The following is a 16,707-nucleotide window of genomic DNA, read 5'->3' on the forward strand; positions in this document are numbered from 1 at the left end:
GGGCCTCTGCCTTCCTTAGCAGACACCTGTCTTTCAAAACCGAGACATAGATAAACTACACACCTCCAGTACTCCCTCACATCAAAACTTAGCACTTTCCATGTCTGGGTTTGTCAGGGTGAAGTCCCCAGATGTGTAATAAAAATCCACAGATCATCTTCTGTTCATTTCTGGGCATATCAGCCTTTGGGGAGAAAAAACAGGCGCAAATCCTAACTAACACCTTTCCCATTTGCTGCGACACTTGCAATTGCCAACATTTCATATATCTCTTTGTTAACAAGACAAGCATTTAAGTGAGCTTGACTCATTTAAAATGAAAAGTATGCCTTTACATCCTGCTCTCTCCTAAAGAAATACAAGCTCTAGTTAGATGATATGAAATATAACACCAATGCAGGTATGTGAAATGCCATACCTTTTGAAATTTTTATAGCAATGTAAACAAATTTCCAAATCAAGACACAATGTCTCATCCTGTGGTACTTCACTCTCAGTAATGTAACTAAATTGAACTCTCCTAAACTGAACATAGCTAGATGTGGGTATTCTGCAGAATTAAGACTTCTGCCATTAAGTCTTCTAATGGAAGTAAAACTACTCTTCTGATGCCAGAGTTTAACTGTTTCTACCTGCATGCCCAAATACATACTGACAACTACCTTATTTAAGTTCTAGAATTGTACTAAAATTACACAGTGGAGAATGGGAAAACCTAGACAAAGCACACAGAATTAAAACATAAGGATGAAAGAGAAGACAGAAGTGAAAAAATGACACAGACCTGGTCAGAAGCCTGTCTGATCTTCTTCGAAGAAACTTTTTCTTTCAGTATTGCAGCAATCAAATGGCCCACTGCCTAAAGAGATAAAGAAATAAAAAACATACACAGATGCATGAAAAGAAGTAAAATTAAAAGAAATCTGAAGAAAGAAAAACCACATGCATGATTTTTAAATTCTCCATTAAGAAGTCTTTATAACGCTGTTGTATATGATTATTTTGTTATGATTTGAAGTACAACCTTATGGGTATTGAAGCTGAAACATGCTTCAGGGTCAAAATTTTCCATAATGTTGACATACTCACTTTTACTGTTATGCTGAGGCACAAAAGAAACAAACTTCCATAGGGCTCCACATAGGTCCAAAGGCCTCTTTGTACAGGTACACAGATATTTAGGAATTGCAGATATTTTAATGCAACAACTTCAATAAACATTTATAGCTCCACTGCTGCACAGATCCCCATGTCCTTAAAAGCACTAGTAATTACTAAATCCTGTACTGTATGGGGAAGCAGAAGCAAGAGAGGAAGCAGAACACAGCAAATGTAAGCAACCTGCCCAAATTTTTGCATCACAAGTTTTGCGTTAAGCACTTTGCATATCCCCTTATCACAGCTCCTGCCAGAAATGTTTCATTTACTTTAAACAGGGAATTTGACAATAACATTATCTCATTAAGCTATTCCTTGGCAGAAATCACTAACAAGTTTTAAACAGTCAAAATCTTCAAGACAAAAGGCTTCCGTTCCCCAAAACAGCCCAGGTTTATTCTTTTGAGGCAAAGACTAAACTCCTCATTCTATTTTAGTAGAAGTTTGATTTCGTCAAACTGCCCTTCAAAATCTATATGTGAACTGAAATACATTCAAAGGCTTCAGGTTGTTTGAACCTAGACTTTTGTTTCTGACTCATCTCTAATGACTTCCTCTGTCTTGTTTTGTAATTATTGATACTGTTACACAGAAAACCCATTCTGCGAAAGACAGAAAGACATGTTTTCATAGTAACAACACAAAAACGTTTCAGACTATCAATGTGCCCAGAACAGCTGCTCCATCTACACTTCTCTGGTAAAGACAGATCATTACTTTTGGAAAAAGTAAACTAGGCCAGCAAGGAATAAAAATTAGCATTTCATTTTTGTTAGTGTATAAAACGACAGAAACAGATTATTTTCAATGGTACCTGGTTCCTTCTGCTTTCAAGATTTATTTCCACTTCATTTAGGTACTAGTTGCTAACCTCTCATAACAAACTGAAGTAAGAACTTACATTTCTTGGAAAGATGGCACTTTAAATATTCCTAGACTACAAGGACTAAGCTTTTCACAAGTAAGGACATGTACTCTAACATATTTGACTTAAAAAGACATGTTATTTGGAAATCTTACTCTTGAGGAAACAGAAGGAGAAAATGGGACCAAGTCAGACATTTATCTGTTTTTCTGCAGCTATCCCATTGCAAGAGCAACAGTGAACTCCCCAGGCAGGTCAGATCTCTTTCAGTGAACTTACCAAGGGAAGCCTTTTGGTAAATTATCTTTTCTTTTTTCTCTTTAAAAGGACCTTCAGAAGTTAATTCACACCTACATCCTTAAGACACGTCCATTACAAAGGAAAAGGGGCCTATCAACAGAAACCTGGCTTTTGCAGTGACCTAGCTATACAGAAAAGTCAAAATGCGGATTAGGTCCCGGGGTTTCTAGAACTTGATTAAGCAGTAAAACTTTATGACCTACAAATTTATGCTCAAGTTCCTCACTTTTCTGATCGTGTGTAGATTACATGCTCTGCAGAGCAGATGTCTTGGTTGGTCCCAGAAAGAAAAGACATCTCTCATGAAGTTGAATCCTGACCTGATTATAGCTTGAAGATTACAGAATACTTTCCAGGGGTCACAGAAAACAAGTGGAAACTATGAAAACAGCCAAAGCACAGGACAAAATCAGCCAAAGCACATCAGTAGACCTTAATGATGTTCAGCTGTAGTGATAAGTCATGACACTTAAGCAATACAACAGTGTACCATGGGGACATTCTGCACTCAAGAAAAATGAACTGCTTCAAAGATGCTGAGTCCTACTCATCAAGGGTAGTAATGATATAAACTCATCTGCAGTGCAAGACACTGCTAGACCTTAGACGAACTTCAGGTTTCAGGGACATGGCTTTTTTTCCCAAATGCCAAGTTGATAACAAGTAGACTTCTGCATCTCTCTTTCAAACCTACTTACTGTTAAACCAAGGTGAACTGACTGAAATGAAGAGGCGAGAGAGGCACCAGCATGCACAGACTGCATTTCCATCAACTTATATTACCAAACAAATGGGTACATATTTATTCCTAAATTCAAAATAGGATGAGGAAGAAAACAGGGAAATCAGCAATGAACTTACAGCCAAAGAGATGAATTTTTAATACTGAAATGAAAAATGGCCAAAGCAAAGAAGGTATATTTTTTAACCAGAGACTATTATTACTATCACTCTTTCCTGTCCATTAAACATACTATGATAAACATTTTTTGTACATGAGAATTTCAGGTGAAAATGATGAGGAGCGAATGCATAGATCAGAAAATAAAGGGGGCTGAGCTGAGCTGCACACAGTCATCCCTTGATGACAGACAAGACTGCAGTAGTTCATCAGTTCTCATCACAAAGGAAGAAACAGAGCAGTTCTATGAAGTATTGTGAAATATTTCAGCTCCACACACGGCGTCTGGTAATTTCTGGTTTCTCTTGAGATCACAAGGTCACTAAAAAACATTTGGCCACACTCCAACCATCCAGTCATGGAAAGTTTCTGATTTTCCTGAAGAGACTTTATAGTGATGAGCAATTATGTCCTATGTTTCGATTACACAGAGAGGGTAATTAGAATTTGATTGCAATTTAAGAATACCCTGTTTCTCTGGTTTTCTGACTTTGGAAAAGAAAAAACAGATAGGCAGATAAGCAGCAGCTGTTGGAACAAACATTTCCACAGACAACTTGATTTGTTTTGATGCTTTTAAAAAATTACCTGTGACTGAACAACTGCATTAGGAAATTCAAATCGCTTCTTGATGTCATCCAACATTTTGGCTCTGTCATATGACACTAAATTTCACTCTGCAAGAGATTGAAAAAATATACTTAGGACTAGGAAGGACAGCATGCTATTTTCTACAACCCCCTCCCCCCAAGATTTATGTTGTATTTAACAACAGATGCAAGCATTAAAGCATTTTCTTCCCCCTCTGAAATCTACCATATCACCTTGTCTTTTGGGCTTGAACCCAAGAAATGGTGAATACTCATTGGTCCAGCACAAAGCATGGGTTACAGACATTTCTCAAAGCTGCAACAAATACACCATTCCATATGGCACAGCATATGTGTACTCTGACAGCATGTATTTTTGAGAGCATTTTAAGTATATCTCATTGACTTGAAAATGAGACAGCTCAAGAGGTGTGTTCACAGTCTCTCAAACATGATTTAAAATGCAAAATTATCCACAAATTTTCCATTATTTCATGTAAAACCAGAAGTAAAACAAACAAAAGACTAACCTGTGAGATTGCAAATGGTAATTGTAGTTAGGGGCTGGAACACTTAAAGTGAAAACCTTCTCAGTAAGTTGGAATATGCAGGTACTCACAAGCACACACAAACCTACATTAAAGAAAAATTAGAAGTCAGTTTGTTGCACACCAATGAAACTGAGGGTCACAGCAAATACTCAAATATTTTTTACTATAAATGCACCTTCAGTCATTTAGAATGGCTTCCTTAAAAAAACCAAAAAGCTAGTACTTGTTGAAAACCTGAGTGTAATCCTTTGCAATAAGCCCCGAGGAAATATATACATGCACAGTACTCCAATTCCAAGATACGCTATCAGTGTGGTGCATTCAGAATCTTGCCACTGATTTTAAAAAGGATGGAATTCAAGCCTGGATATAAGTAAATGCAGCATGTGCCACAAAAAATACCATTTGCAGCAGGATTAATAGTTACATTAAGAGATCAGTGAATAAAAATTCCTTGCAGTTAAGTAGTGAGGTACTCCCACTTATTTGTGGATTACGTGTCTGAAAGTGCAGGAGAAAAAAAACAACACTGATGCCAGTATGGGTTTGTATAGCTTTAGAACAGATGTAATTGCATTTTGAGACAACAGGTGTCCATATAATAAATGAACACACATTGAACTAGAGCTGATACCTTGTTTTAGAAAAAAAAAAAAAAAGACTGCTACAGCAAACAAATCCAGACATATGTAGATCTGTTGAGCATAGCTAATAACTCCAGTGGATCTAGATGTATCAACCTATTTATATACATAAATCCAAGCCCCCTCAGTTCTACCCAACAAGCAGCAAAATGAGGTAAGGGTCCTTCCTGGGCAGTGTTGACACAAACACACTGGAATTATATTCTATCTCTCATCAGGTAATTTTTTTACCCACATTAAAAGGAAAAACTACTGCACAGCAACATTACAAGCACAGAGCATACTTTCAATGTAAGCACAAATCAGCTATTCCAGACAGACTGGAAGTCCATTGTCCTTGCATCAGACACAAATCCTAAATTTCTATCAATCTAAACTAAACATCTAGGATAGTTACAATGCAACAGGTGTATCAGTGCAATTCAATTAATTTAAATACTACCTGAACAGTTCCTCAGTCTTCAGCATTCACCCCTAGAAACGGCAACTGTGTATGCATATGGAATGCCTGTAAAATTTACAGGATACATGGATAATCAAGGATGGCAGAGACCTAAAGATGTTTTTCATCCAACCTCCAGTTCAAAGGAAGTTCAGATGTGGTCAGAGCAGGTTGCTCAAGACTTTGGCCCAATGAGGCTTTGAAAACCTCTCAAGATCAGGGAAGGCACCACTTTACTGAGCTGTCCTGATTGACAAAAGCTTTCTCTCCATCAGTAGTGTTTAGCTCTATTTGCCATGAACTCCTGTGAAGCACCTGGCAGTGCCTCCTTTCATCCCCCTACCACTGGTGCCAGGGCTGCTACTGGGTACCAGTGAAGCTGTCCCTCCTCCCAGCTGAGCCAGTCCTAGTAACCACAGCCTCTCTTCAAAGGGCAAGGGCCCAGCCCCATTATCTCAATGATCTCTGCTGAATTCAGTCTTTACGGTCAGTATGTCTCCCTACACAGGGATCCAAAACTGGACATGTCAATATGAGGTCCAAGGACTGCTGAACGGAGGTGGACAAATCTCACCCTAACAGAGGTCTCTCACACATCCCAGGGCAATGCCTGCCAGGCCCCATGGCATCCCCACAGAACTGCTCGCCAGCCCATCCTGTAAGGGGTGGGCCAAGACAGGGCATTTGTCATTGCTGAAATTCCTGAGGCTCCCATCACCCTGTTCCTCTCCTCCATGCAGAGGGCAGCCCTGCCAGCAGGCACATATTCTACCTTTGACACAGGAACAGGGTGGGAGACAGTGTTGAAAACCTTGTTCAAGAGGAGGTAAATGACATCTACCCCTCCACTTGACTACAAATCCAATTATTATTTATTAAAGGCAATCAGGTGGGTGAGGCATAATTTTTCCTTGGTAAATCCATACCATGTGTATTATTCCTAGTAAGAATCACTAAATCAGACAGTTTAAGAACAAAGATCTCCAGAGCTTATCCAGCCCAATCCTCTCATCAAAACTGGTCTGAATAGATCATCTTCCTCTCTACCAACCCCAGTGAAGTCCTGAAAACCCACAAGGATGGAAGTGGTGGAGTCACCAAGCCTGGAAGAGTTCAAGAAATGACTGGATATGTGGCACTTCTGGCTACTGTTTAGCTGACATAGTGGTTTTCAGGGAAATGCTTGATGTGATGACCTTGAAGGTCTTCTCCAGACTCCACAATTCTATGATTGTGGGCCTCTTCTACCTCAGGACATTCTATGATACACCATCAATCACACACATGAAAAATCATCCACCCCAAAAAATCACCAAACACACACACACACACACAAGATAAAGAAAGAGAAGACAAGGTATTGGAAAGGGACCTTGGCTTGTTTAGTCAATGTAAGTGATAAATATCTGTGCACGCTTGAGCTTGACTTACTGCAAGGTGGCCACCAAGCTGCTCTATCACTGTCTCTCAAGTGGAAAAGCAGCAAAAATATGATTAAGGGCTCATGACACAATGACAGGACGATCACTCAGCAATTATTGTTATGGGGAAAACTGACTCAAGTCAAGGAAATTTATTTTTACCAATGAAATCTGAGTAGAATAATAAGAAATACGAAAAAAACCTAGAAATAAATTCCCCCCACCTTTCCCTTTATCCTGCGGTCAGCTTCACTCACTACCAACTTCTCTACCTCTTCTCCCCGAATGGAGTAGGGGGTCAGGAAATGAGGTCACAGTCACACTTTTCCCAGCTCCAGCACAGGATCCCAAACACAGTCTGCACTCTTCATTAACAGCTCCAGCATGAGTGCCTTCTACAGGATGCAGTTCTTCAGGAACAGACTGCTCAAGTGTGCATTCTAAGTCTTTCCAGAAAACCTACTTCAGCATGGGCTCCTGTCTCCATGGAGCCACTGGTCCTTTCAGGAACCTGCTCCAGCATGGGCTCCTCTCCATGGAGTCACAGCCTCCTTCGGGCATCCCATTGCTCTGGCATGGGGTTCTGCACAGGCTGCAGATGGACACCTGCTTCACCATGGACTTCCATGGGCTGCAAGGCACACAAGCTACTGTACCATGGTCTTCACCATGGGTTGCACAACAGTATTTGCTCCAGCATGCAGAGCATCTCCTCTCCCTCCTTCCGCACCTTGGTGTCTCCAGGGCTGTTTCTCTCATATTGCACTTCTCTCCTTGGATTGCTGTTGTGTAGCAGTTTTTCACCTTCTTAAACTTTTTATCTCTGAGGTGCTGCCACCATCACTGACAGGCTTGGCATCACCCAGTGGCTGGTCCATTTGCAGCACTGGCTCTGTCAGACATGAGGAAAGGTTCTGGCAGCTTCTCACAGAGGTCACCTCTGTAACCCCTCCACTACCAAATCCTTGCCACACATCTAATAAAGCATCCTAATGCTAAGAGGGACAAGCATTGCTAATTCAAGTGAACCAGAGAGGTGCTGTCATGGCACTACACCTTCAGATCTGGTTCAGTTCTCCAAAAGAAACTCCGTCAAGGTAAATTAAGCTAAGTAACAGAAAATTATCGCAGGCAGCACTGAGACCACACTTCTCATATGTATTGCCACCGGCTCCTTTCTAAGGACTCCCGATTCAAACCGGTGTTCCTGCCAAGCCAGGGGTGAGAACACCTGCACACCCTCACCGCTTGCGTGCGACATACGCAAACGTCTCAAAGCGACCAGCTTTAAATAAAAATGTCAAACAAACAACACCCCCTCACACAGGGCAGCAGCGGCAGCTGCTTTTACTTCGCTGCGGTCCGGACGCCGCGGATCGCTCCCCCCGCCCGCCCCGCCGCCCCCCGGGGCCCCTCACCTCGGCCAGGCCGGGCTGGGCCGGGCGCGTCTCCTCCCGCTGCGCCCGGAGCCGGCCGCGCACTGGGCGCATGCGCGGCACCCGGCGCAGGCGCGGCGGCGGTGGCGGGGCTGGAAGGGCCGCGGGAGGAGCCGAGCTCCCGGGAGCGCGGGGGGCAGTGGGGGCGCCCGGCACAGATGCCGCGCAGGAAAGAACGCAAACCTTTATCGGCCTCAGCATTACCGCAGAGTGAGTGTCTTCAGCCTCCTAAATGCTTTGGCACGCAGTCGTCAGTAAGGTGCAGGGACATCAGGAAGACCCTGGACGTGAAGAATAAATGATGGTCTGGTTGCTGCATGTTACCACATAATCACAGAACCAACTAGGTTGGAAGACACTTCTAAGAACATCGACGGTGCAGCTCTCTCAAAGGCAGAAAAAGAGTTTAAGCCCACTTCTGATGTATTTTGGTAACTTCTGTGCTACCGACTGGTAACCACACATCTGAGACAGAGGTTATATTCTCAATTTTAACACTAAACAGCACTTCTGTTCCCTAACATCAAAGCCACAATCAACTTCTACGAGGCCTGTATAACATAAGAATGGCTCTCAGTGAAAATATCTAAAGAAAAATTCACAAATAATTGAAAGGAATTTGTTAGAAAATGATTAGATTATTCTCTAAGGTTAGGTTATTCTCCCTCAGGGTTATCTGCTGAGTTGGTTTCAACTGAAAGTAATGGAATGCTGACAAATAAAAACCAAAAATATATGTAGTCAAGTCTGTCTAGTATTTTTACCAGTTTTTTCATTTAAAAAGATCAGGGATATATTGTCTTTAGTTTCACCAGCTAAAGCTGTCGGCAGTTTATGATATTCAAGGAGCGTTGCCACTGCCCGCATTAAATTGGTGGAAAAACATGCACTGCCACTTCCAAGAGCCACTCAAAGCCCAGAAGTGATTCACTGTTTTCTCTTGAGCTGCCTACATGTGTACATACAAAGGGAAGATCAGTCAGATCCCAGAGAACATGTGGACTGCTTGCTTTATCTGTGACGTTTCCGAAGCAACTCTTTTCAAACAGCACATACAAGTATTTGTGATGTGGCTTTTGGCTCAGTACACTCTGGCCAACATGGGCTCCCATGTCTGCTTGCTGCTGAAATTTCGTAAGATGAGGTAAAAGGACCTGTAGGACCTTTCACAAGGATGTATTTCAGTCCATCTCCAGGTGACCATAGGTGATGACATGAATCCAAAGGCAGTGCTCAGTCTCCTCTGCCCATTCCGTGCTTTCTGCTTCATCTAAGGACATCTTGCTATTGATGTCCTTAGATGTTTTGTTATTGATGTTTTGTTATTGATGTTTTGTGATTAGTAGTTTTGTTTTTGTTGTTGTTATTGTGTTATTGTTTTGTGATTAGTAGTTAGCTATGAAGGGCCATCACTCCACCCACGCAGAGCTTCCATGGACTTCAATACAAAGCCAGTGTGAGGGTAGGAATGAGAAAAAAATCCCTGATTTGTATCCTCACAGGCTATTGAGATGAATAGGAGTGGAAATTGCTTCACTCTCACCAGGGAGTACTCTGCAACTCACAAGACTAGGCTTGAAATGCCATACTGAACTTTATCCTTGTAGGAGCTCATAGATAAAAACTCCCTTTGTATTAGTGCAAGCAAGGCCCACAGCGTTTTTTGACTGCCTGTACAGCACTTTTCCTTTTATAACTGCCAGGTCGCAGAGCTTGCCTGACAGGTGAAGTATATCTCAGTAGCATGCTGTCCAAAGAAACTTCTCTAGCTGTGTGTTAGCTCCATGTTGTGCCCTAGACGTGGGACCCCTAGTTCTGAGTACAGTGCCAAGTCTGCTACTGCCCAAATGAGCATTAGCCAAAATGGCTTTCAATTTAATGCAAACTGCAGTGAGATCTCCTGAGATTAAAGGAGCATGTAGTAGTTTATTTTGGTGCTGACCATTCTGAGTGTGTTGATACTGTGAAGCATCTTGCTTTGACAAGCACCTCACCAGTGGTATCATGCTTGGTATCAGAGTATCAGGAATATCACATCCATTCTCTGGGTCACTTGACTGTGGTGCGTAATGGCCAGCACTGTTCCTAAGCCCTGAGTTTCATGCAGGTCATATAAGGACACTGAGGCACGAGAACACAGTGTATGTAACACAAACGCTCTCACAAAGGGCTTTTGGTAGCCCCAGAGACTCAGTCGTGGCTTGAGACAAAAGGAACTCATCTCATCTTTGTGAAACGATTTACTGTCCTGTGGTCTCAATCTGTTTTAATAACATATTTTTCTATACTGATACCTTAGAAGCAGGAAAAAAGCAGAAGATATCTCTTAAAGAACATACTTAAATTTGCAGACAGACACTGCTTTTGATTGCCTTTTGACTTGCAAGGCTAATAGAGCCTGGCTGTCACGTGGATATGTATTTTCTGTAGTTGCCTGAAGTGGTGTCCCTAGCTTTCAAGGTCTTCCATTAAAGTAGAAGAAATACTTGGAGGTTATGCAGGTAGCATCAGTGCCGAAGTCATAACTGGGTTTGTTTCAAAGCAGTTCATATCAGCTGCAGATTATGCTGAAAAATGCTTCCCCTAGCAAATTTTTGAAATAAATTTTCCCTTTTGAAAGAAACATGACACCTCTGGGAGGTGTGTCCAACACAATTTACTGTTGATCTTAATGTGGCCTTGTTACAGCAGGGATTACTGTAACAGGCATATATCAAACCAGGAGTCCCATGGAAAAGCAATCTATATGGACAGACAGATTCTTGATAGCTGTTTCAGAGATGTTTATTTCCCCAGCCGCATGGCCGGAGCTCTGCCGAGGAACTCTCACAGTCTGGACTGAGGGTCCTTCTGCCCGCGCAGGGAACACAAACCAACCAATGGGAACGAGGCTGAGCAGGGGCAGGGAAACCCCGTGCCTGTGCCCTCAGGGCCCCTCTCCCAGGGCTACACGGCGGGGGGGAGACCCCAACATGGCCTATCTGTAATACAGAAAATAATAAAAATAGAATTCAGCTAGCTTGTATTGGGCTGCCAAATAGGCTTACCACCCTCCAGTTCGTGTGACAGGAGTTCTTGAAAAGGTCAGCAAATCTGTGAAAACTGCCCTGTTCTCAGGCTTGTGAATTTTCTTTCGGGAGAAAAACTAGGCAGGAGTCCTTGTCTCCAGTTACACTTTTTCTAGGGTATTCTAGGTTGTTTTATTATGGGACAGTCTAATCCCATGAGGGGTGATGCATGGCAATGGCCTCCAAGAAATGCCAGAAGGTTCTCTTGGCAGCATTTGTAATACGCTGTGAGGTCTCCCAGTGAAGGTTACTATGCAAATGAAAATCATACAGTAATAGCCCTGATAATGGCCTAATCTGCATATCTCATTTCTTACATGGAATTTTATCCAAACCAGAAAGCAATTCTAGCTTTAATCATGAAGCAGAGGAATAAGGAAAGTTCCAGTTTAGAATATATTGCAGAAATCAATAGCAGCAAAGCCTACCGCTATTGAAATACATTTATTTTAAATCTTTTAAGCCTAGTAATGAAATACAGTTTTAGCAAATGGACCTGCCTAGTCAGCTATGTCTTTAGCCACTGTAACTAAGAAGGCTCATTTAAAATGCATTCAGCTTTCAAATGCAGCTGCTTGTGCTGCAAACAGTAGTCAGCTATGAAGGGCCATCACTCCACCCATGCAAAGCTTCCACGGACTTCAGTGTAAAGCCAGTGTGAGGGTAGAAATGAGAAAAAAAATCCCTGATTTGTATCCTCACAGGCTATTGAGATGAATAAGAGTGGAAATTGCTTCACTCTCACCAGGGAGTACTCTGCAACTCACAAGACTAGGCTTGAAATGCCATACTGAACTTTATCCTTGTAGGAGCTCATAGATAAAAACTCCCTTTGTATTAGTGCAAGCAAGGCCCACAGCGTTTTTTGACTGCCTGTACAGCACTTGCTCTGCTGAAGGGTAATGCAGAAAGTTTGAGGCATATTTCTGACAAAGACTAATTGCTAGCACTGTTGGCCATTTCAGTTTCCTATTGATTGTATCGCATGGCAGAGTTTTTAGAGAGAGAGAAAAATCTTTGACATCAGCTCTCACTCTCAGGCTCATAGATCCTACAAAGCCTTTCAATTTATATGTGCATGAATGAAAATGAATAGCTAGTGGAGTGATAACATTAAAATTAGGACCTCACCAGAGACCAGTTGCATACTACTCTGTACAACTAGATCTGATTTTATTAAATCAGTGGCAGCAGCAGCTACAGTATTAGAAAGAAGTCACCTCCTTGTTCCGGAATACACTGTAACGAACTCGTGTCCCAAACAAGGCGGAAATATTTTTGAAACAGTACACAGCTCAAGCCTTATTGCCACAATGGGCACACAGGTACAAATGGATCGTTTTAGTGCTGGATAATATAACTTTGAAAAGATGCAGTATCTTGAATCCAGTAACCCTTATGTTTTTGTCTGATGGTGGGGCCAAACATCACCAGTGTGAGCAGGTGATGAACATTTCAAGTAAACTGCAGGCAGATGTAACTGATGCTCCTTTGCACAATCCAGATCTAACTTTGTCTTTAGGGGGTTCATCTTACTACTTGCACAGGCAACAATGAACGAGATAAACTGTGAACAGCCAAGGGCGAGTAATAGAAGCTGAACCTCGTGTCATAGGTTAGCAAGCATAGTCCCGGAAGGGACGTCCTTGCTAAGGGGTGCTTACAGTTTCCTCTGGGAACTGATAGAACCTATCAGCTGGCCAGTTTGAATATGGACAATTCTCTAAGCCACTTAAAGTTGTGATCACCTCTGTGATCCACATTTAAGAATAGGCAAACTCCCCCTCCAAGCTCTCTCTCGTTTCCGGCGCTGGCACAGGCGGCTGCGGGCCCCGTGTGGGGGCCAGCGGGCCCGGCCAGGCCCTGCTTGGGCCAGGCCGGGCTGGGCCACGGCCATCCTGGAGCCGATGGACCTGTTCCAGCCGTGGAACCCCCCCCACTGCCTTGCCGCGAGCAGCCGGAGCGGCTCGGCTCTCCCCCCTCTCCACTGCGATAAGAAAAATTCAACATTCCAGCTGCAAAGCTGCAAGGCCGAGGTGAGATTAACCCTTTTATTGCTGTGAAGAGCTGAAAACCTGAGGGAAGAAAGAGAAGAGATGCTTAAAGCTGAAATTCTGTTGTGAAGCTATGATATATCAGAGTATTCTGTTGTAATTTCATGAAGATATGGGGGGTGGAGTGTTCAACTCGTAAGCAAAAGCACCTGCGCTGAGATAGGCAGATGCTGACGCAGCTGTAATTTCATGAGAAGTTTGGACAGGGAGAGATGGACCAGATGAGGACTTTTGCTCCAAACGGGAAAGGAGAAAACCTCAGTCCGTAGAGATGCTCCCAGAGATAGTCCTAACGATGAAGATGATGAAGACCCTTTGCTCCCAGGGAAGGAGAAGGGCCTCTGTTTTTGTTTCTGAACGGCTCAACCTTAAAACTGTACCCCAAAAAACTTCAAGAGTGGATCCTCGAAAGCAGTTGCAGGAAAAGCTGCAAGTCGGGGGAAGGGACTCACACGCAGGCAGAGAGACTCCTCTTCCTAAATGGACTGAACAATATTTGGAAGTGGGTGGCTGTCTCGTTGTGATAATGTTTTCACAGCATGAGCAAGAAGAGACTTCTCTTTCTAAATGGACTGAACAAGGTTATTATGGAAGTGATAAACAGACTGAACATCTTAAGGGCTGTCTTTTTACATTGTCAGTGGGAGAAGGGAGGAAGGTGGGGGGAGGAGGAGAGTTCTGAAGGTGGTATAATTTTTTTTTTCTTCTTTTAGGTCTGTTAATAAACTTCTTTATATTCTTTCAAGTTTGGTGCCTGTTTTGCATTTCTCCTAATTCTTATCTCACAGCAGATAAACAGTAATGAGTATTTTGGACCAAACCACTACACCTCGCTAGACTCCAAAACAACAAACTGCATTCTGCTTTTGCTTACATGATGCAGCACAGCAAAACCTAAGGAGGATTCAAGGAATGCAGTTAAAGATGTGATTTAGATTGTTTTATGCCTCCACTTTTCTTCTTTAAATGAACATTAGCTGATGTCACAAAACTACAAGAAGACTGCTCAGGAGTAATTAAAAATAGATGAGTATTCCAATTGTTGTCATTGAGATTAACAAGACTATTCATTTGTTTAGATTTACTTAGTGCGTGTTTTCAAGTTGTGATGTGACTTTGGCAGGACCAGGGAAGGGATCATCCCCTTACTTGGCACTGGTGAGGCTGCACCTTGAGCCCTATGTTCAGTTTTGGACCTCTCCTTCACTACAGAATAGACATTGTGCTGGAGCTTGTATCCAGAGAAGGGGAACAAAGCTGCCTGAGAATCTGGAGGACAAAACATACAAGGAGCACGTGAGGGAGCTGGGGCTGTTTAGCCTGGAGAAAATGAGACTGAGGGGAGAATGTATCACTTTCTAGAACTCCCCCCACAGACTTGCAAGGCTCCTGGCATCCATTTTCATGAGAATCATTGCCCCTTTTTAACCTAGTCTCTCAAGGATTTCCTTGAGGTGGGGATGCAAGGGCAGAATATTGATGAATGATGTGCTGGGAAACTATAGCTCTTGCTCTATGTTTCTGTATGTATATATAGTATATATTTTCTACACACACACATGTATTTGTATGTATTTGCGGTCTGAAGCAGATAAAATGTATAGTTTTGGTCAGTTTAAAATATGCTGTCTGAGGAACAGGTAAATGGAGAATGGATGAGGCAGCAGAGCATTGAAAGGTGGAAATTGCAGTAAATTAGGATAGCATGCTTTTTGCATTTGTATCTTTTGGAGAGCTGGGAAGTTTTTATTGGAAATTGTAAATATATGTAAAAGTGTCTGGAATTTATGTCACATGGTGATGAAAAGTATTCTGATAGGAAATTCATTGTTCATTGAGGGGTGCCTACCATTGGGAAGAGTGTAAATGAAGTCCAGCTGCTTACTACTAAAATCTATTGAATTCAGTGGACCACACAGAGCTTGTATGGAAGGGCATCTGCAGCCTGTATGGCAAGTCAGAATATATAGGCTGCAGATTCACTGATCCCCTTCCAGCAGCTGGCAAAACATGTCCACCCATCTTAATTCTGTTTTGCTCCCCTCTATGACTTCATAAATATTACTTCTAGCTTACTCACTATACTGTGATTACTGACTGACTCCCATATGGTGAGCAGTCATGCTTTACAACTTTCTTATATGTGAAAGTTGCTATTTCTGATTCATATGTTTTCTGTTTAGAGTTCTGAAATGTGCTTATCAAGCTCCTAAGGCCAGACTTCTGAAAATATGTGTGTAATGTATTCCTTAAACTTTGCAATGTTCTTTCAAATGCCACATCTGCCAAATAATTTCTTATTGATTGTTGAACTAGCTGTGTATTTCAGTTTCTCTGTTCTCCAATACTAACTTTGCTTACATGCCTTTTTCTGTTTCTTAATTTTTTCCATTTTTTTTTTTCAGGGCTAAACTTTCTTCTCACTGTGTTTAACTGCTTTTAACCTTCATGCTTTATCTGGTTGCTCCTGGTTAAATAATTAGTTAGTCTCTTTTTTCAATTCACCATCCATAGAGTTGGGATAAAACTACTTTCTGAATCAGTAAGGGCATAATCATGAATTCATTAAAGATGAGGACAGTTAAGACCCAGTGGCTACATGAGTACTTATCACTGATTAAAAAAATCTGGTTTTCACCAGCAGTTTTTCACCAAGATAATGTTAAGCCATTTCAGATTCTCATTCATTTTCTAGTGATACTGGGAATAAAGAAGATTTGGCTGGTTTATGGTTCTCACAATAAAAGTGTGAGATTAGTGTAGTCTTGTACCTTTCTGATACTCTTGTAATGAAACTATAGAAAACATAAGTATTCTATGACCAAGACATGGTGGTCATTTTATGCATAAATTCCTGAATTGGATTATGGTCAACTTACATAACTAATACAGTGGTGTATTGGGTTTGCATGGCCAGGTTTTTGGTAGTGGGGGGGTGCAGGGCTGGCTTTCATGAGAAGCTTCTGGAAGCTTCCTCCATGTTCAGCAGAGCCAAAGCCAGCCAGCTCCAAGATGGACATGCCACTGGCCAAGGCTGGGCCAATTAGAGATGGTGGTAACATCTCTGTGATATTTAAGAAGGAAAACAGAAATTGTTGTGCAGATGTAATTGTGGCCAGAGAGGAGCAGGGTGAGAATATGTGAGAGGAACAACTCTGCAGACACCAAGGTCAGAGCAGAAGGAGGGACAGGAGGTGCTCCAGGTGCTGGAGCTGGGATTCCCCTGCAGCCCATGGTGCAGACCATGGTGAAGCAGCTGTGCCCCTGCAGCCCATGG

At 42.2% G+C, this 16,707-nt stretch overlaps 1 protein-coding gene across 3 annotated transcripts in view; it reads right to left on the minus strand.

Moving 5' to 3' along the window:
- FOCAD (focadhesin) overlaps positions 1-8,369 on the minus strand; it is a 97,529-nt gene extending 89,160 nt beyond the window's left edge. For all 3 annotated transcript variants that reach the window (XM_042012686.1, XM_042012685.1, XM_042012687.1), the window contains exons 1-4: positions 8,291-8,369; positions 4,345-4,447; positions 3,813-3,901; positions 785-859 (exon numbers count right to left, since the gene is read on the minus strand). In XM_042012686.1, coding sequence (XP_041868620.1) covers positions 785-859; positions 3,813-3,869 — 132 coding nt within the window. In that variant the 5' untranslated portion in view covers positions 3,870-3,901; positions 4,345-4,447; positions 8,291-8,369. The remainder of the gene's footprint in view (positions 1-784; positions 860-3,812; positions 3,902-4,344; positions 4,448-8,290) is intronic.
- Positions 8,370-16,707: the final 8,338 nt, after the last annotated feature.

Source organism: Corvus kubaryi, unplaced genomic scaffold (genome assembly GCF_017639235.1).
Source record: "Corvus kubaryi isolate FWS band 111438036 unplaced genomic scaffold, C.kubaryi_AGA036_p1.0 split1-37296, whole genome shotgun sequence".
Classification (NCBI taxonomy): Eukaryota; Metazoa; Chordata; class Aves; order Passeriformes; family Corvidae; genus Corvus; species Corvus kubaryi.